Genomic DNA, 22,286 nt, shown 5'->3' on the forward strand with positions numbered 1-22,286 from the left:
GGCTAGGTCGAGTTGGGAAGTTAAGCATAAAAATACCATGGAAAAAGCCTTGGGACCCCATCATAATCATTTTAGAAGATGTCTTTATTTTTGCATCACAGCGAGGTGATCAAGAGGTACTTCTTAATTCCATCATTCTGTGTCTAAGCTTCTGTTTCAAAAGCTTTGACAACCTATACCTGATGACATAAACCATTAATGAAATTAACAAAGAGCAAAGAAATTTCAGATTATCAGTCATATCATTTGCAGCCAAATTATTTTGTTATGTACTATATTTATTATTATTATTATTATATGGTTTATTAGCAATCCTATGTTGTTGTAATAGTGGAGTGCTGATGCTGTTGAAAAAAGAGAATTTGCTGGAAAAAAGGCCAAGCTAGCAGCAGCGGAGTTGGGAAAATTATCCAGACGTGTGAGTGGTAAGCCATTTAACTTCAATTTAAAGTGTTTTCCTTGGGTCCTATGTTCAAGCATATTTTAATCATTTCTCTGAAAGAAAGCAAAATGGAACATTGGGCCCTGGAGATTTTCATTATCAATATCCAAACAGGGCTTTGACTCTTAGAATAACTTGATTTGAGAGATAGGAAATTGATTCAGAACTTCAATAGAAGACATCAATAGGGGTTTATCTCTGTATTCAAAGAAGGTAAAAGTGATTTTTTTTCCTGTTCTGCTGTATGATGTCAATCCATAAGTTCCAACCACTTGATGAAGCTCCATCTACCTCTACCTGTGGCTACTGGCTACACTGTCTTGGGGGTAAGGTTGTGTACATCTACCATCCTCAACCCTTGCTAGTGGGAGCCTCATGCACTGTGTTTTCTTTTTATTCTTTACTTAACATTGACGATTGACCTCCTCTCCGGGTTGTGCCACGGTAAGATTCCTTGCCAATTTCAACTTATTTGAGCAATCAATCTTTTGTAAGGACTCCTCTTTTTTTAAGCTTAGGTTCTCAATACAGTGAAGGGATTTCAATTTCTTCAATTATATAAAATGTATCCAGCCCTACTACCCTAGTAATTCCTTCTCACCCAGGAATGAGTAGTGATCAATCCACATGTTGTCATAGAAGATGGGTGCCAGAAATCTCTATTGTTTATTGTCTAATCTGTTTGTTTGGTTTATATTCCTATAAAAAAATGATTTGGAAACATTTTTTTTTTCTTTTTTACATCATTTACTAGAGAGGATACACTATCCTGCACTGATTTTGTACTTTTCCTATCTTCTTACTAACAAAATTGAGAATTTAATAATATTCCTCAAGATTAAATTTCAGCTTTCTGACCTGGAGTCTTGTACCAATCTGTGTACTGATCAACCTAATATTAGGGTTAGACTGAAATGCTTTTTCATTGAAACATTTGTATATTTGGTTTTATTAATAATTTTTTCTTTTTTTTTTGTCATGCAGATAGTCAAGCTGGGCAATCGTTTATTTCTCATGTCACTACAAAGGTAGGATTATTTTAGCTAGGTATTTATTGTTGTTTCTGCCTAGGCTGGTTTCTTCATGTCAATCCAATCTTGTTCCTAATAGGTGTCGAGGACCCAGCTCCTGTAAGCTTATTTTATTTGGTACAAACCTAGGAATGATTTATCTTTAACATGCTTCTCTTGATGTGCTTAAAGTGTGAACAAAGCATAGATATACTGTTCCTATGCTGAAACTTGATTATTTAAGAATAATGGAGGCAGCAAGAACTGAACACTTGACCACTTGGTCAAAGAGACCAATACCATGTGAATGACTATCTTTAGTAAAACTTTAATGTTATTAGGTATTGGAGTAGGAATGGCTTTTAAGTTTATCTGCTGGTATAAATCAACTTTTTAAAATTGTATTGGATAAGACTTCTGTTTTGGTTTTCTTATTTTGGTAGTACACATGCATAAACAGTTACACAGTTAAACCCATTTTAATTTTTTTTGTGGAACAGTGGTGTAAAATGATTAAAAAAAATGAAGAAAGAAGAGAAATTTCAATTTCAAATTTGTTCAAGATTGGACTGTCATTGTCCAATGTTACTTACTATTGAGTTCTGTTTTTCTGGTTATTTTTACTTTTTAATAGTCTTATTGAAGATATTTAATCCTTCTATATGTATAATTATATCTCTTCTTAATGATTTCCTTCCTCCCCCCATAAAAAGGACCCTCATATTTGGTGTGACTAATTATTTTTTACCAATAACTGTTAATGCTTTTTTTCTTTTTCTTTTTTCTTTCAGATCCTTGACAGCATCCAAGTAGACATACGGAATTTTCATGTTTTATATTGTGACATGCAGAATGATCTGGTGTGTTTATATTGTACATATTCCCCTTCAAATTACCTAGGTCTTGCATGTTGCCATAAAATCTAAATATTTTAAGGATTTGCTTATTAGGACTAACTTTGATTGACACTTGTTTATTTTTATATGTTTTTGCAGGGGCATATTATGTTTGGCTTGAAGTTTACTAGCTTGACCATGAAACAAAATCTTATTGGGTACTGCTCTTACTTTCATCTTACTTATAATTGACCTGCTTTTTTGTTGAAGATTTCTAAAGAGGTCGATTGGATCTCTTCAACGGCTTTGGAATTTTTTGTTTGAATGATTGTATTCTTAAGTTCTTCAGGGGCTCTCTGGAATATTTGGTTTGATAGTTGCTTCATTTATAGTGCCTTACAAAAGTATAAAACACCAACTTTTGGGTGCTTATTTTTATACCTTCTCATGTCTTACTTAATTAGTGATAGACATCAGTGGGAGAGAGAGAAATCATAACTGAACTGTATCTGAATTATTATTATTCTAAGTCAAGTCTATTGCAAAGAGAAGGTTGTCTATATATAGACAGACCAAAAAGTACGGTTGGCTCAAGCCTAATGAAGGGCCCAGGCCCATACATGAATAAAAGCTATGTGCACAGTTATATTACAGAAGAGGAAAAACCTATGCATGTAACTCTAATAACTTGTGTTAATGACATTTTAACCTGCATCCTGTTACTAATAATTTTTCTAAATGCTCATAATTTTACCTCCAATGAAATTCAAATTCATTTGTAACATTTTCTTGGTATGGTTAATGGTAGTGTTTGAAAAGTTCCTGTCCTATTTCAAGTTTTATTCTATCCTGCAGGAGATTGCAAGTGGGCAAATCCAAATTAATGAAAGTGGTTGATTGAAATTTTCTTAATGGAGAAACAATATGTTTTGATATGTCAGTTTGTATCAACTTAGTTTTGACTCATTCTCCTTGTATTTCAGGTCTTCAAATGGAAGGGTGAAAATGGGTCAAGAACATAAAATTGTAGAGGTCAAGGGACTGGAATTTTATTCCAGAATGTTTCATGGTTCAGTGGACTTGGTAACTATGAGCAGTATGGGTAACTCCTACTCAGCAAGCAATATTAGCCTGGAAGGAAAACATTACTATTCTATACTGGCACCGTGTGATGTATCCTTAATGATTTCGGTATTGACACCTTTAATATAATCCTCACTTTCCATAATTCGATATCAACTTGCATCTTACTAATTGTTGTTTTATTTAAGATTGTAACACACTATTAGAAAATGAACGGCAACTTTATATCTATATGTATATGCTGAGAGTGACAGAGAGAGAAAGTGTGTGTGTGTGTGTGAGAGAGAGAGAGAGAGACAGTGTATGATGTTTTGCCCTTGGTCTCTTTGGTGGTGTTTCTTTGTTAGACTTGCAAAGCAATTGGCATGCCCTGCAACGTAATTCAATATCATAGTTCTAGCTGTTTTCTTTTGTAGTTTTCTTGTTACAACGTGTTGTCCTCTTTTTGTACTCTTCTGCCAGTAAAAGTTTTTTCCTATACTAATTGTAAAAAATGTTGTTTAAATTGAGATCCTACCTAGGATTGAAAAGGGGGCAAAAGATTGTACATTGCAAAATTTTAGCAGATACAGATTGTAGAATCCTACTGAAAATGCAAAATTATATTTAAACATATGCATATAAAATAACATCCAAATCACAAAATTTAACTAAAATTGAAAATTCATAATCATAAGATCTCATACATCACACAGCACAATTTTATGATACACAACTAAAAGCACTAAAACACAATAAAATTGTCCCAATGTATGGTTGCCACCTAATAGTATACTTCAATTATTTTCTGATCGACAGTCACCGAGTCAGCACCCTGCCAGAGTTAGTTAGCCATCTGTCATTCTGTTAGGATAGCTGGAGTTAGCCTTAGGACCTGTTTGGATAAATTTCTTCAGAAGTACTTCTAGGAGAGAAGAAAACGAAGAAAAATCAAAATAAGCTTATCTATAAGCTAAAATTAGCTTATGCATGAGTCAGAAATAAGATTTTAGAGAAGCTAATAAGAGAGAGCTTCTACAAAATAGCTTATGCATAAGCTAATTTTAGCTTATGGAGCAACTTATTTTATTTTTCTAGTACTGTTTTTGGAGAAGTTTATCCAAATAGGCTTAACTTGCAGTAGAAGCTTACTGTTTCAGCTTGTAGTAGAAGCTATCTTGCTGAATATATAGAACAGAGAACTTCACATTGACATTTCCACTCCAGTGATCTGTTGCCCAATAATCTGAGCTCTGTTTCCCTAAGCCACAAACCTATTTTGCATTCCAGGACAAAACACACAAAGTTCTGAATAAATCACTCTTTGTCCTCATGTTCCTGCACACAATCAACTTGCTGATATACTCACCTAGCCTCGTTCTAAGCTGACTTTCTATGCACTCAGAGACGAACTTAGTTTACGATATCAGTGCTTAGTTTCTCTCAGCTTTACTGGACTCTGAGCTTGGAGGGGGAATACTATTACTTCAGTGTTTGGCTATTTTCTGATTGACAGTCTGAGTCAGCACCCTGTCAGAGTTAGCCACCTGTCATTTTGTTAGGACAGCTGGAATTTGTTAGTCTTGGCTTGCTGTAGAAGCTAACTGTTTCAGCTTCTAGTAGAAGCTTTGTTGCTGTATATAAGTCCTGTAACTCATAATAATAAGAATATTTTTCGTTTTTTCAGTTTCATTTAATATGATACATGACTAAAAGTACTAAATCACAATAAAATTGTCCCAAAGTACATTTGCCACCAGCCTAAGCATCAACACTTGAAGACATTAATTTGGCATAAAAAACTGAATTCAAAATACAGAGATAACAGAGAGATAGAGTCCGGATCACCAGCATGGAGATGGTGATGAAGTCAGAAGTGAACACAAGTTGGAGATCAGAATGCAGATGGCCAACATCTTAACGCACAACAGAAGGCAGATAGTGGAGAGAACAAGGAGTTTGGGAGCTGTGGAGATTAGAGTGTTAAGAGACAGAGAGATGAGCACAACTGCATGAGTGTGGGAATCAGAAGTTTAGTTCTCTTTTTAACTTGAACCACAAAAATACAAACCAAAATTGAATAGTAAAACACAATCCTACGAGCAAGACCGGTGGTTTCACACTGATTGCAGCAGTTTATGATGACAAGCCTGATCCAGCACGGACAGCCCTTGAATGCAAAATATTGTGGGGTTTTTATGATCTTAACCACGATATTAACAACCACTATAACTATTTCTTGCAGTTTTTTTTTCAAACACTGCAGTCTTCTTTCATATTTACTTCATATTTCCATTAATTGTGCAGTGGAGGTGCATTGCATTCCCCTTATTATTTTTATGCATAACCTTCTGGTCAGTATTCTTTTTAATTACTATTAAGATCATGAGAAGCTTTTCTTCCTACTTAGGCTTTGGTTTTCATTCTCTTTTCTAGGATAACAGATTGCAAAAGCTTGATGACGATGGTCCTCAGTATTCTGTCACTGCCGAATTGAGTGGTTTGGTTGGTCCTCTTTCTTATTAACTTCAGCAATTTAACTGATGTCTTGCTGTTTATCTTTTTGCTGTCCTATCTACATTATATATTATTTATATACAGTTCTAATATTGTCTATATTTATCAGGTTATATCCATAGATGAGGTTCAGTTACAGCACATGTTTCTTGTATGGGATTATATCTGCGCTTGTAGATTAAGAGAAAAGTAAGTTCATTGCTAGAAGCTTGACTTGAAATGAGGAAAATTACTGAAATATTATTTTTTTGATTATGCATCAGAATTGAGCCTGATTACAACCAATAAGGAAACCTTGACTAATATCCTAATAAGGAATAAATCAAATTAAATCTTTACAAAGAAAGGAAAGAAGAAAGAAATAAACACATTAGGCAGATTCTGCACATGTTACAACGGCTTGATTTTTTTGCTCTGTTAAATAAGCACCTTCTGGACATACCTATGCTTGATGCATATGAAGCTGTTGTAGAAGCAAAAGAATGTTGATATATATGAAATGAAACACAATGCAAGGAAAAAATCTGGAAATTATTGTACTCTACGCTTAATTCTTTTTCATTATAACAATTTTAATTTTAGAAAAAAGATTGAAGAAACTGTTGAATTGACCAGAGGTTCCCCACTCTGCCATTAAAGTTAAAACCTGTCAGACGCTGACACATTTTCCTATTGCAGTGGTTTGAAGCAGTTCAGTGAATGTGAAAAATATTTCAAGCTGTTGGCTGCTCAGTTATTCTAGTATTATATTAACAGTACAATATGCTTGTATGAATTCCAAATATATTCATTGGTTTACTCTTTTCATCTATTAAAATGTGAAAATGTTGATCTAGAAAGACTTGCAGTTACACCAATTGTATAATACCGGTGTTCTGTACAAAAAGCTAGATCCAACTTCAGTGCTGCTAATGGACAACTTGCACCATTCATTCTAGTATGTTAGCTGGGTTAGAGCTTAAATTGGTCCAGACTTTTAGTTTTTATACATTATAGTTTATGTAAAGTATTAAATACTTGTAAGTTAAAATACTTTTTTAGTCCCTATATTTTCACTTACCTTACCTTTTAGTCCCTATAGTTTAAAATAGACCTTATTAGTTCATATACTTATCTTTTTTAATCCTTTTTAGTCCTTATAGTTTAAGGTAGATTTTTTAGTCACTATACTTGCAGTTTTTTTAATCCACTTTTTTTTTTCGCCCTTTTTTGTAACGTTATCTCTTTTGTGTTGACGTGACAAAGATATTAATTTAACGTTATCTTAACAATGGGCATCATAGGTAAGGGTATAAAAGAGACACGAACCGTTGATAGGTCTAATTTAGAGTAAATGTTGCAAAATAAATTCGACATCTGACATATAAAGTTAATACTTCTACCACGTTAACACAAACCAAATAACGTTACAAAAAAGATTAAAGATAGGGACTAAAAAGGTTAACAAACTGCAAGTATAGAGATTTAAAAAGATCTATATTAAGCTATAGGGACTAAAAATATTGAAAAAGATAAGTATAGGGATTAAACAAGTCTACTTTAAACTATATGGACTAAAAGGTAAAGTAAATGAAACTATAAGGACTAAAAAGGTATTTTAACCATACTTGTATCTTGGGGTGGAAATAGGCTAGGCTTTGTTAGGCCTAGGTTTGTCCTTTGTTTAAAATACATGACTTGAGTCTGACTTGTTTACCTGTTATAGGCCTTCTTTATAGGCCTGGCTTGGGTTAAATAAAAGCCTGGTGTAACCTACAATCTTGTTTAAGGGCCTATTATGTATCAATTGAACAACGTAAAAGTAGATGTGTTAGGCTTTATAAAAACCGAGTCTAACTTGTTTACATGATATAAATATATTTTTATGGTCTAATATGACATTCATGATAATAATTTAAAAAGATTTTGTAATAAGATTTCTAAATAGGACAAATTTATCTTTCAATAAACTTATAAGCTTCACATTTTATATAAGTCAACATGCTTGATAATTAAACAAATAAATTTATGATTTTAATATAACAAATTTGATATAATAATAATATTTTATTTAAATAAGTTGGTCTGTTAAGCACCATAGACTTTTTAAATGGTTTAGTCTGAATTTTTAACTAATTAGACTTTAATAAAAGCCTTAGTCTAACCTATTTTCTAAAAAAAAATCTGACTTGGCTAGACATATGTCTTTATGGAGCGGCCTAGCCTAAATCCATCATTGTATTAGTAACTCAGGATTTTGCAATTGCTTGATAGAGCTAAACTGGTTTCAGACTTTCAGTTGTTACAGTTGATAGTTTTACTCAGGGTTACTTATATCAATTACTGTATGGCTCCTGCAAATCTTTGATTTTCCAAATGTAATTAATTTGTTCTTTTCCCTTCCAAGAGCATTAACTGGGGTGAAAATCACCTTTCTGGAATCTACATGATATATTATTCTTATTGTATGTTGTGTTTCACTTAATTCTTGCTCTTCAAATGATAGCTATTATCCTCACTTATCAATTTAGATTTTTGAAATATTTTTATCACTATATCATATAGGTATGGTCGCTTTCGTCCCTGGCATTGTCTTTTACCAAGAAAATGTCAAGGTTGGCAATTGTTTTGGTGGCACTATGCACAGGATTCAGTCCTTTCTGATGTTCGGAGGAAGTTGAAGAAAACATCATGGAGATACCTTGCGGATCGATTGTAAGTTCATGTAAAGATAATTTAACTCAATAAAGGCTTTTTTTTTTGATTTCATGTTGTGTCACAGTGGATGCTGATGATCCATGAGAGTCGGATTGGTGTTCAATGTATTGGAAAATGGATTTTTTCATAGTGTAATATTTATGTTTGGCTTGATGGCTTCTTTTGGTAGAGTTGTGGTTTAGAAGAATTTCTTCACGTTTTATTGAAGTAATATACAGAGAAAACTAAAATGTAAATCTGTATTGAAAAGGTAAAGTTCTACAACTGAAGATCTTCTGCTCACTGTACACATATATACTGTATAAGAATTCACCAATATATGGATATATATGTGTGCATGTATATATCTGTGTGTGTATATATACATATACAGTGTATATAAACTTAACCAAAGTGGGAGGACAGTTATAACTGCCTGAAAATGACAGTTATTACTGACTCTAACTGAAACATAAATGCATGAAACAGAAAATTAACAAGGTACAGGGGAGATAGCCCTGGAGAGGAGTATTCTTCCCCGTATGCAAGCTCAAGGTGGGTGAAAGGCTAATGGTTTGTCTCTCAAAAACAGAAACATAGTGGGAGAAAGGGGTTCTGTGAGAAGATTAGCTCGCTGATCTAAGCATGGGATGTTTTGAACAAGTTGCTTGGCCAGGACTTTTCTTTGACAAAAAATAGATCAAGTTCCACATGCTTAGTCCTTGCATAAAGAATAGGGTTCTGAGTTAGGTTGACAGCACTGAGATTGTCACAATGGACTGAAGGAGTGTGATGAAGCACAACTAATTCCCTGAGTAAAGTCTGACTCCACAAAATATTTGTAGTGGCAAGGCTGCAATATTCAGCCTCAGTAATGGATCTAGCCACAACTGTTTGTTTCCTAGATCACTGTGAAGCCAAATTAGGGCCCATGTAAGTTGTAGCACTGTAACTAGATATTCTGTCATTTGGATCTGCTGTGCAGTCAGCATCACAAAAGGCTCGAATACGCAGAGGGTTGTGAGGAACCACTGAGGATAAAATAAGACCACAATGTAGTGTACCTTTGAGGTACCAAAGTATCCTTTTGCCCACAAACCAGTGAATTTCTTGAGGGTTCATGAAGACCTTATTTACAGAGTAGCTTATTTCGTGTCTAGTTAGGGTGGCATATCAGAGAGCACCAAATGCTGATCTGTAAAAAGAAGAATCAGGCAGAAGATGAGCACCATATTTAGATAACTTGTTGTCAGAAACCATAGGAGAAGAAATAGGTTTTACTTCAGACATGTTTGTTTTAGACAACATATCCTTGATGTATTTGGTTTGTGTCTGGAGCAGGCCATTAGCTTCGTGGCAAACTTTGATACCCAAAAAATAGTCGAGTGTACCTAGTTGCTTGAGATAAAACAAAATCCAGTTGAGTCATTAGCTGCTGGGAGGTAGTCAAACTCAAAATTTTAGCCAGACTTTAGGAAGTTAATAGCTTAGTAACCATAGGTGCTGGTCTCCTGGTCCTAAGGACAATATGAGGAAGAGAGATCCTTACCTTACCAGTTACCGGAGATAAAGCCTCATTTAAGGTACAGCCGTACCGAAATGACTTAGGGTACATAAGCTACATCAGTTCTTCAAAATTTATGGTTTCCAAATTAGTCTATTTCAGATTAGCATATCACCAGTTCCACATTAATCTTCCCATGGGTGACTAAATTGAGGGTTTCCAAATGGTCTCAAGCATACAAAGCATCTACCAAATTCGTCCTTTGTGTCACTACTTTAGTTCTCTATAAGGATGATGTTTTAGTTGAGAGATTAGTTTTGTGATAAAAATCCACGGGGACTAAATTGAGGGAGTCTGTTTCCCCTCAGTTTTGTTATGGAATAGGAATATGTTTGTGGCTTCTCTTTGGGGTTCTGATAATAGGACTTGGGAGTTGGCCTTTCTGATGCTCAGATAAACAGGACTGATTTCTGCACCTTGGTTCTCATTTTTTTGTCTTGACTTTTTTATGCTGCATGGAATTTATTCTTCTATCCATAAAAATGAAATTGCACCTGTCTTCTGTGATAAATTTTATGTATTTGTTTAGATAAAAATCGTTTAGAAATTGAAATAGAAAAGAGGACAAAAAGATGGAGGATAAGGAATCCTCGGACCAGTAAAAAGAAAGCAATCACTGTAAAACAGCTGTCCAATCATTTTGCATATGAGAATTACTAATACCCTGAAATAAACCAGTATTGTATCATCTGCGAATTGCAAGTGAAACTGTGTCTTCCTCAGTTCTAATTGTTAGACCCTTCATAAAACCCCTATCTATAGCTCTAGACAACATCAGACTCTAACCTGCCTATCAGATTTGTATATTGTACTTTTTGTGTATTCTACTTCTATCTTTTAAATTTTTTTATCTTCCTTTTTTTTTTCTTAAAGGCCACCAAAAGAAAGAAAAAGAGTGTATGCCTGATTTCCTTCTGATTTGTGTTGTTATGCAGTCTCTCCTTGACATTCATCTACCTTGTCTAGTAATTCTTTAAGTTTCCTGGATGCAGAAGTTTCCGACGGAAATATATGAACTTGTACAAGACTAAGTTGGATTTTCTTCAACAAGAGCAGGTGGTTTCTTTTCCTTCTTCTTTCTTTGAAAACATACACATTTTGATCTCTATGTTTATAATATAACTTAAATATGATTTTAGTCCTTAGAAATGTGTTTTGGTTTTAGTTGCTATAAAGGATTTTTTTTTTTTTCATTTTTAGTCCCTAAAGATTTAGTAAAATTTTTTTAGTCCCTTGTGGGGGACTAAAATCATGTCAAGTTTATTAAATGAAGGGACTAAAATCAAATAATTTTTTCATAAGGACTAAAACAAAAATTTGTCATATTTTCAATACCCAAAACATATTTAAGCCTTATAATTGTAGAGATGCATTTGCAAGAAATACATTTAGTGTTTGTATGTGGATTGAGTACGCAAAGTGTCTAATTCACTATATAGGATAACCCAAAAAATACATTATGATATTCTGGATTACTGTGACATGCAATTTTTTTCTCATCTAAATAATTCAGCCTCCCAGTGTAGTTTTGACACATTGATTTCGTCATGTCTTCTATTATCTTTTCCATTTAGATGATATTAGAGCTTGACACATGGTAACTTGTTTTGTGACTACCTGGTGGACCCAATGCTCAGTGATTTCTCTACTTTGATTGGAGTTTTGGATGAATGAGTGTAGTGCTGGATGCAAGTAATGACATCTACTAGCTCTCCCTCATGTTTGCTTTGCGGAGGATTCCCCCTATTGGCATCCATGCCCAATCTCTAACCTTGTTGAACTAAAGATATTTTGCTAAACCCATCTATATTATATAGTTAGTTTTGTGAAATGTGCCAACATGGGAAACATACTCTTAGCCCATCTCCCAATCATGTATGTGGTTAAGCAAAGTCTTCTTTGCTTAAGTTAGTTTTGATATTTGTGGTCCTAGTCTTATTTCATCCATTTTGGACTCTAGGTATAAGTTGTCACTTTCGTTGATGATTATTCACATTCTACTTGTTATTTTTAATAGAAAATTGGTACGAGTTTTTCTTTATTTTTCTACAATTTACAATGAAATAAACAATTATTGAGTTTCTCCATTTGTACTCTGCATAGTGTAATGCCCCAAGTACTTAACCATTTGAAACATATATGGGGTCTTGTGATATTCTTCTCCAAACCTCTTGTGCTCATACCCCTCAACAAAATGTTTTGCTAAACACACATTTTGACACCTTGTTGAAGCTACATAGACAATCTTCATCCCTTTTCTGTTTTTGGGGCAATTACATTCTTATTACTTGCTACCTTAGTAATGAAATGCTGGTCTCTGTCCCTAGGTAGTCAATCGCCCCGATTTAGTGGCGATTGGTGGTTAGCATTTGTGGATCTGGGAGACGCACAATGCAAATCATTGGTGTGGGGTGGGTTTGTTGTTGTGGTGGGTGAGGCCTGTCTGCAAAATTGTGGTGGATGCACACAATAAGTGGTTGCGATTTCAACTTCTGGGCTTAAATCTCGTTGATGCATAAGTGGATCGAATTCATGCCTGTTTTACTATTTTGTTTTGTTTTGTTTTTTTGTTTTTTTGTTTTTTTTAATTTTAAGAAAACTGTTTTCTTTGAAACTTTTTCATTTCCCCTTCCTATTAATTCTTGTTGTTGTCTTTTCTGTTTTCCCATTTAAGCCATTTACCAAATTGTACCTATTAAGTCTTTTGTTTCCCGCTTCAAGTTCCCCTTGTTGTACGTGAATGTTCATGAACATTTAAGCCTTGTACCAAATCACCCCTATTAAGTCTTTTGTCTTCTCATTTGAGAAGCATTCGGTAGAAGGGAAATTTTTTTCATGCTTGGGAATTATGATTCTTGGAAATCATAAATCTCGGGAATTATGATTTATAGGAATGATTAAAATCTATTTCATTGGTCATAAATGTTTTCAGGCATATTTATATGTTACTTAGGAATCAATTTTTTTTTATTGCATCAATTAAATTGTCAAATAAAAGTAACATGTTTATTGCAATAAAACTGTCTTTTTAACTTGGGAATGTTAGATTCCCAACTCCCCAACAAGAACAATTTTGTGGGAAGCCTATATAAAAAATATTCTTGGAAAACAATGTTTTCTAGGAATGTTATTTTTTAAATAATAGACTAAACATGGGAAACTACCCCAACTTCAAATTCTGGGGAAATTAAAAACTTTCTGAGTACCAAATACCTCCCCCTTTTTAACATAAACATTCAGTGACTTACCTTCTCTTCAGATGGAGCTTTTTCTGTACACTACTCTTCAGCTTCTTGTGGGGTTACATTTAGAGATAGCTATGCTAACTTGCTAGGCTGCTTTGTGGAGTCACGGGTAGTTAGGTTAGCTTTGGATGTGGAAGTCTTGGCAGTCATTTGTGCAGTTCAGCTTGCCCTTGATCGAGGCTGGATGTCTCTTTGGTTAGAGTCAAATTCTCTGCTTGTCATCAAGGCATTCCATGATCCCCTTTAGTGCCTTGGCGCCTTCATGTACAATGGCTGAATATGCTTGAGTTAATTAAACATATGAGGTTTAGATTCTCTCATGTTTATAAGGAGGTTAATGGTTGTGTTGATAGCTGAGCTAGGTTTGGTCTTGGGCATTCTGGTTCGTTTTGGTGGTTTGCCATTCCTCCTTGTATTGTATTGTCTTACTCTAGGGAGAGGTGTGGTCTTCTACACTTCAAGTTCTCGTAGTGAGAATTGTGGATACTTTTGTAGTTGTTTTTTTTTTTTTCATTTCTTTTTAGTGTTATAGTCTTTTTGATATGTTGCATATGATTGTTGTGGGGTGAGGTGCTAACCTAGTTAGGATCTCTTCCCCACATTTTGATGCTTTAGCATATATATCTTTTTTTCAAAAACTCAGTGACTTACCTTCTCCTTTTTAAGTTCCCACTTTTCTCTGAGTTTTTAACCTTTCTTCTGTTTTTCTTCTCAATTATTCTTATCAACTCTTTTCTTGATTATATTTTAAAAATCTGACCTCTTGTTTTCTAGCCTTCGCAATAATGGCCATCCCACTATTTGTTATCTTGCTATAGCAATTTTAGGGGTGGCCTCTCTGTGTTGCTTTGAGATTGATACTTAGTTTTGTCCTTGATAATTGGATACCTCATTTTGCATTGTTTCCCATCAATCTTTGCACTGCATTTGTTAGCATCATCTACTTGTTGACTCATTTTGCTCAAACAATTAATTCAAGAACTCAAATTTTGGAAGGACTCATTTGTGATAATCAAGTTGCACTACATTTTTCCTCAAACACAGTGTTTCTTTAGAAAACCAAAGACATTAAGATAGATTATGATTTAATTTTGGTGATTTTATCTGGAGACATATCACTTGTTTTGTTTACTTAAATGACTTCTTGGGAGATGTTTTCATTAAATATTTGAGAGGTCCTTGAATAAGTTACACATAAACAAGCTTAATAAATGTGACAGATTCAATTGCAAATGCTAATGGAATCATGTATTGTTGTAATCAGGACATGTTTGATGTGTGTCTTATAATTTTTGTCTATATAATTCAGCTTTGCCATGTAATTTAGCCAAACTGATTTCATTATATGTTTCTCATTTTCTCTTTTTTCAACACATGGTTTTGAATGTTAATTTTGTACTGTCCTGTTGATGATTAGATTTGTGTTTATTAGCTAGTTGACGATGACATTCTTCAAGATTTGGAGCAAATGGAGAAAGAATCAGATCTAGATGATATATTGAATTATCGATCTGCTGCAGAATATGAGATGCGGGTGAGTATGATATATGTTATTCAATGAAAACTCAGTTTGCTTGTTTGGTTTTATTTTCATTATTTTACTGGCATATTTTGGTCAACTCTTACATTGAAGCAACCCATTTTGATATTTGTGATTTGTTTGTTTTGTGTTCAAATCTTGTCTTTTTTGTGTTTTTACAGGAATTTCTTTCAAGGTGTTCTACTCCTAACAATAGCAAGATTCACACCGATATTCCTACAGAGAAGTCTGTCTATGATGAACAATCAGTAAAATCTCGGGGATGGTTGAATTGGCTTTCTCGTGGTATGCTTGGTGCTGGTGGAACTGATGATTCGAGTCAATTTTCTGGAGTTGTGTCATATGATGTTAAGGTAAGTACGCGTGCTTATTAAACTATCACATTATCTTGAGGGTTGGCCTGAAGTTATCAATATCATTTAGTTACATGGAGTGGCTGACTGCAAAACTGCTATAGCGGGATGGCAGGTGGTGGATGACCATTATTATGATGTTTTGAGATGCATATCAAGTAATTTATATTACAGATCTATAACTGTTGAAAAATAAGAAAAAAATACCCAAAGCTAAGGAGGTATTCTTGATAATAGATTGGCAAAATGGGCTACCAGGTCCATTGTAGGGGTGGGTATACAGATTGGTCTGGCCCCTTTAATGTGAAAAAGATGTTAAGGGCCCTAATTGGTTTTGGGCCTATGGGAATAAACCAATAGGGGTTTAAGGAGCCTAAGGATCCCCAGGTATTGGGTTCCTATCATATTTATTGTAATCTCTTATTTTAATATGCATCATTTTTCATTCTACTATCTATTTTGTATTTTTGTTATATATATATATATATATATATATATTAAGAGTACTTATAAAAAATTTATAATTGAATAGTGATTTCTGGATTATATATTTTTATTATGTATTATACAATAATAGTAATAAAAATATATAAGAGTATTAAGAAAATTATAATTAATTAGTGATTATACATTTTTAATCATATAATACAAATAGTAATAAAAATATATAGCAATTCTTTTAAAAAAATTATTATTGACTAGTGACTATACTTATCTACTTGCAATTTACAAGAATTAGCCTCACAAAAGGCAAATCAATGGTTTTATAATTTCATTAAAAGATTTTAATAAAATTTAGTCACTGTTAAAAGTTATAATTTTTTTTTTGGCTTATCTGCAGAAGCATAAAATTATATATTCACTATGTTTCATATTCATGAATGTTTAAGAAGTATATTCTTAAATTTTCAAGTTCATATCTTAAACGTATTGTATTGTATGTTTCTCAAGAATTGTTGCATTTCTGTATTGAATACGTATAGGTGACAACTACCTGATTAAAATAAATATTTCAAATAATTGATCTTAATTCAAAAACTGAGAGACTACAGCTGTTTGCAGCAGAGAAAATTGTTTTTCTTTGCTATTCTGTTAACTCAGGATATTTTCAATTGCAAATGAATCATGAACATCAACTTAACATACTGCATCTAGATTTTTGTTTGACACTACCAAAATCTGAACCAAATAAACATTATTTTTATCATAGTATGACTCTTGTCAGTGAACGGTTGTTTTTTTTTTTTTTTTTTTTTTTTGCAGGATATATCTGAAGCAACTGAATTTCATCCTCTAGTTTCATCCAGCTTTGATGTTACTGTAAAGCATGAATTATGCATATTTTCAATGAAGTTTGTGATTCATCAGATATCTGCAACTCTGTGTAGCAAGTATTGTGCTCTGTTCTTTGTTCACACAATTTTTGTCTATGCTAAAGGAATTGTTTCTATGTTTTGACATCATTCATGGTAGAGTAATGGTCAGTTCAGGATGTGTTATACTGTCTATGCTGGTTAATGTAATGTAGTTTGCCCCTCTGTTGGCCTAGCAATTAGAATTGTTAGAATTCAGTTAGAACTCAGTCAGGAATCTGAGTGAGATCACTTACCGTATTTTAAAGAACATGTTAGAGGTTCAAAATAGTTAAATCTGTTTTGTTTTATGTTTTTACCCGTCCATTTTCTCTTACTTTCTCAGTTTATCGTGGTTTTGATTTTTATCATCAGTTTATAGTTTGTTCTTCTTAATAAGAAAAAGGAGGACATAGTGTCATATTCTCAATTTTTGAGGATTCTACTCAATTTTTCATTTGATGAATTCCGTCTCTTTGTGATGATTGTATTGTGTAATATGAAATAAAGCATGTAGCCATGTACTAGCACTGTTTATTTGTCAACTAATTATTGTTGTTTTCAATCTTTCTCCTTTTTTCTAAGGAGGCATGGTAAAGGAATTGCAGAAATAATTATTGAAGGTGGTATTGTTGATTCTAAGATCTACAAAGAACGTGGAATTGTAATATCCGAATTCAAATCTGGAAAAATGGTTGATCTAAGCAATGGGGAAGTCGTTGTTCATATTGGAGGGGTATCATTCTTACATTTCTCCTATTTTGAATATATATGTGTGTATATATATATATATATTTTTTTTTTATTTTTATTTTTTTTGATATAACCTGCATGAAAATATTTAACAAATGAATTTGGGGATTTTTTTGCCTTCTTTTCCTTAATAGGTGGTATGCCAACTTCCTCTTGAATAGAGTGGTTCCGGTTCCTAATTTTATAATGTCTTTTATATCCCCTCAACCTCCGTATCATTCTCATTTCTGCAACAGTTATTATTGGCTGTTAGCATTTTACTGCCCAATATTCACTGCCAGTGCCAGAATTATGCTTAATTTTCCTTTCATTTTGATAGGAACGTTGCCATCACAACTTACATTTGAAACATTTTTCCATTTAATCCACCTTGTTTCGCTGCTAAGTGTACTTCCCCTGGATACCTAAAATTTACTGCATTTCATCTGCCACTTTGTAAGATAGAATCAAGATACCTTAATTTTTTAACTTGTGTTATAAAGAGGATAGAACAGAATGCTAGAAACTTCAAGCAGATAGTTATTATATTTTTATTATTTCAATTTCAATTCTATGATCACTGATGACGATATTCTTTGATTTGCAGCCTGCTGTTGGAAACAGTATATTGGACAACTCTTGCAGCCTCCAAGTGAATTTTTCATCTCATGGAGATATGGACATGTCAGTGAAGGTATCTCTACAGCACTGATTTGATGATGTGTGTAGTGAGGGGCAAGCATTTGCATGCATGTTCAAAGTATAAATGTCTTGTTATATTACTTTTTTCTTTTCCATTTGTGTTGACAGGGAATGCTTCAACAACTTGAAGTGACAGTTGATGCTAACATTATATCGAATCTGTTGGAGTTTTATGACGTGATTACATCCTTTAAATTTCACAATGAAAGGGTATGCTCTATTTTTATCGATGTCCTGTTTTTATTATTTTGTTTGTCCCGTTCCCTGTTTTTAGTATTCCTCAAGTTCGGCAGTCAATATTTTAAAATTTTCAATGTGGGATTGTTTTATGTTCTTTTCTTTTGTAAGATAGGAAGATGTTTGGGGTAAACTGTATCTAGGTGCAGGTCTCAATATTTTTATTTAGTAAATGTTAGCAATGCAGACTGTGCTGGCACTTTAATCACATGCATAATTCACTCTCTCAAGTTGTATTATGAGTGTTAAATGTGTACTTGTTAAAAAAGAATCATTCCTCCTCCAATTAAGTGCCTTTTGAAAATGTGAGCTATTTGTGATGTTGATTGTATACAAGTCCTTGCTGAACATTTTTCTGAATAAAGTGGCAACTGGCTTCTGTGTTTTGCTCTTTCTGAGAAAAGTTTAGAGAATTTTAGATTAGAATCAGTCAGAATTACTTGAGCAAGCAACACTAAGCAGTCTGGGTATTTTATATACGCTATGAAATACTTACAGCCTGATGTTTAAAAGACAATTCATAATGTTGCTACTCCCTTAGTGCATGAATAACACTATCTATGTACATCAACTAGAAAATTAATTTCTTCTATTTTCAACACTCTTCTCAAGCTGTAGAATATATAAGTAAAATGTACTAAGCTTTGAAAAATATACTGAATTTGTTGTAATCATTATTATTATAAATAGATTAATCTGTTGAGTGGTAAAGACACTCAGCGAATTCAGAAAATATTTGTTTTGCTCTTATCACAAATACAGAGTTGGCCACAATGGTTAGTGACAGTTGTTATGACTCATAGTAGCAGATTCTCTTACAAGCTAACAGATTCTGTTACAAACTACTACAGATTCAGTCACAAGATAAGAACATATGAACTAGTCTAGCGAGGTCTTATAATTTGGGTTTAGAACCTAACTCAACCCTCAAAAACTAACTTCTACAGTGTGGGTTGCCCAAGCTTTATAAGCATTATGTCTTATCTCTGGTTGATGTGGGATCTCTATCCCCTTAGAGCTGATGTCCCAACCAAGGTTATTAAAATTGACATTTTACTTGGGATCAATAGGGGGAAGAAAATTCATTACCCAGGGATCGGAAGATTTTTACCTAAAATACAAAATTATATTTATATACATACATGTATAAAAACAACATAAATAAAAATGTAACTGCTAAATAAAAAGCATTAAACAAACTTAATTTGATACCAGTAGCCTAAAAACCATAATATCACATCTTAAAATTTATTAACAAAAGGTAATTTATCTTGAACATTTTCATAATGAAGATTAATGGAGGAAGGCTTCAATTTTAAGCTTTAGGACGGGATGACAATTCTTAGAAAAAGGGCTGAGTATTGAAAAAAGCTAGTGTCGGTTTTTTTCAATATAAAAAGTATATAAATTACAGTTTTATTTTAAATTGACATTAAAATTAAAAACTTCCCAAATTGGATAATGCTTTTCAATAGAAGAATGATGTCAGGACATTAAAATGCAATTTATATCATTATGGTATTATTTTTTTATTTATAATTTATAGGTTACTATTATTTAATTAATGCCTTTCACCATTAAAATAAAAATAACCCTTGTATAAAACACAAACAACTATCTTGTGTGAGAACGATTTTAGGGACTTTTTTTGACGAAAGAGTTTTTAGGGATTTTTTTAACTTATCAAATTCATTTTTTATTTATCATAATTATTTATTAATTAAATTTTAATATTTTATAATAAATTATCAATAAATAATAATAATCTTGTGCAACAATATAAATTATTTATCATAAATTTAAAATATAATTTATATTTAAAAGTATCTATTTATTCAAATTTTAAATATAATTTATATATTCAAGCATATTATTTATTTATATACGTAACTTATTTTAAATTGTAGTTATATATAATAAATATTTATCCTGTATATTGCACATGCTGAAATACTAGTTAATAATAAAATGTGATGTGCAAACAAAAGCCTAATGGTGTCACGACTCAAAGCCCAGCGGTATCATGGTGTCTTGATTTAGTCGATGGTGGAAGTTTGACCAGGTCGCAACTGGGGGGAGGGAAAATAATTAAAGCTCGAAGAAGAGAAGAAAGGCTATGCATGATAAATTTAAGGCTCTTAATGCAAATTGGACGCAGCCTGGTCATGAAAAACTGATCCTTTTTTTTCTTCGCAGTGGATCTTCAATCCCACGATTGAGCATGGAAGATTGTGACCCCACTGAGATCCTATGTAGTCATGGTCCCAATAAGATGTTAGCATTGAAGACCGCTCACAAAATGTAAGATTTTGTGATCTAATGGTAAAGATTGTGATCTTAACAATATTTGTCCCCATAGCTAGGGGTGGCAAATGGATGAATTGGATGATTTTTTAGGCGGATCATAGTGGATTGAATAAAAATAATCTATTAATCCAATTAGATCCATTAAAAATTCACATAAAAATCTATTCCATTTAAAGTAAAAATTCCTCTAATCCATCTATTAACAATATTTTCATGGAAGGATATCCAATTCATCCATAAAAGTAATGTGTTAAAAATTAAATAATTTTATTTTTGAAAAAAAATTGTTTCTCTCTTTACTTTATAAGTCATTACATTCTTATAAAGTCCTTTGAAATTCACAAGATTTTTATTTTTTTTAATGTCAAAATAGTCTTTTAAAATATTAATTCAGTAAACATCCCATATTGTAATCCAATAGATTTTGCAAAATTAGTGGATGAATCACTAACCATTCATAAAATTAAATGGATGGATTGAATTCAATCCATTATTTATTTTTATTGTAACGGATGGATTTCCTTGTGGGTGGATCTGATGGATGATGGATAAATGGATTCATTTGCTACTTCTACCTGCAGTTGACACTATGACACTTTCCTCAAACTTTCTGGTCAGCCCCTTTGTAAGTAGCCTTTTCTAAGACATTGACAACCAACTTTGATAGGTTGCAATAAAGGTGGCTTTCCAACGCAATCCTTATGCCCAAGGCTAAAGGCATGGGGTGTGGCAATACAAGTGATCCAACAATGGTTCTAGGATAGACTTTATTGCTATCTTAGATGAGGATTGCTCTAACTTTATAAGCACTTAGACCTTATGCCCAGGGCTAAAGGCATGGAGTGTGGCAATACAAGTGATCCAACAATGGTTCTAGGATAGACTTTATGCTATCTTAGGGGAGGATTGCTCAAACTTTATAAGCACTTAGACCTTATCCTTAGGCGACCCTTTCACACCTTACACAACGAAGGTGCTCCAAAGAGGTCAAAATTAAAGCTGACTAGGGATGACTGCAACTATGGCGACTTTCCAACATGAGGCTAAATTTGCATTTTTTTTTAATCTGCATTAATGGCAATCAAACTTTATCTCGCTAGGTGGGTTCAGCTACATGGTCTAAATGACAACATTGGGCTCAATTTGATAGTGAGATCAACATGGAGAGCTATAAGCTATAAAATAAATACTTATGTTTTCTCTATCTATTTCTAGTTCCTGCTGGAGGATATATATTCTTTTATTTGTATTCTGGTGTTAAGTTTCTGTCTAACTGCAGGTGCTGTTGTCACTGAATGGAATTGAAAATGACAATATTCGGCTCTTATCCAAAGCAGAGTAAGCTGTGCTTTTGCAAATACTCATAACATCTATTTAATGTCATATCATCTTTCAAACAATAATAGTAACTTCTGGGTTTCTTCCAATCTGCAGATATATTTCTGTAAACCATAAAAAAGTTGTGTGGGATGTTACTATTGTTGATGTTTCTGTTAGTTTTCCTTGGACAAATACAGCATCAGAGTATAGCAACTTGGTAACTCCTCTATATTTCCAAACCAGATATTTTGTGTCCATTATGGTTTGATGACCTCAAATGACAACTTAATTCAACTTTGAAATAGAGTTGCTCCATCTTTTCTTGCACTATGAATAGGAGTGGTAGTTGCATCTGTTTATTCACTAACCATCCAACCCACATAGATTCAAC

The 22,286-nt window shown here is 33.1% G+C and overlaps 1 protein-coding gene across 1 annotated transcript in view; it reads left to right on the forward strand.

The window, feature by feature from the left end:
* LOC109797630 (vacuolar protein sorting-associated protein, putative (DUF1162)) overlaps window positions 1-22,286 on the forward strand; it is a 51,701-nt gene that overhangs the window by 2,422 nt on the left and 26,993 nt on the right. Inside the window, exons 3-20 of the mRNA XM_020357769.3 lie at window positions 7-116; window positions 332-425; window positions 1,427-1,470; window positions 2,244-2,312; window positions 2,448-2,506; window positions 3,272-3,479; window positions 5,787-5,855; window positions 5,977-6,056; window positions 8,412-8,561; window positions 11,100-11,163; window positions 14,785-14,886; window positions 15,054-15,245; window positions 16,509-16,636; window positions 17,183-17,333; window positions 17,937-18,023; window positions 18,140-18,241; window positions 21,855-21,913; window positions 22,010-22,112. Coding sequence (XP_020213358.1) covers window positions 7-116; window positions 332-425; window positions 1,427-1,470; window positions 2,244-2,312; window positions 2,448-2,506; window positions 3,272-3,479; window positions 5,787-5,855; window positions 5,977-6,056; window positions 8,412-8,561; window positions 11,100-11,163; window positions 14,785-14,886; window positions 15,054-15,245; window positions 16,509-16,636; window positions 17,183-17,333; window positions 17,937-18,023; window positions 18,140-18,241; window positions 21,855-21,913; window positions 22,010-22,112 — 1,871 coding nt within the window. The remainder of the gene's footprint in view (window positions 1-6; window positions 117-331; window positions 426-1,426; window positions 1,471-2,243; window positions 2,313-2,447; window positions 2,507-3,271; window positions 3,480-5,786; window positions 5,856-5,976; window positions 6,057-8,411; window positions 8,562-11,099; window positions 11,164-14,784; window positions 14,887-15,053; window positions 15,246-16,508; window positions 16,637-17,182; window positions 17,334-17,936; window positions 18,024-18,139; window positions 18,242-21,854; window positions 21,914-22,009; window positions 22,113-22,286) is intronic.

Source organism: Cajanus cajan, chromosome 3, assembly GCF_000230855.2.
Source record: "Cajanus cajan strain Asha chromosome 3, NIPB_CcT2T_4, whole genome shotgun sequence".
In the NCBI taxonomy this organism is placed as follows: domain Eukaryota; kingdom Viridiplantae; phylum Streptophyta; class Magnoliopsida; order Fabales; family Fabaceae; genus Cajanus; species Cajanus cajan.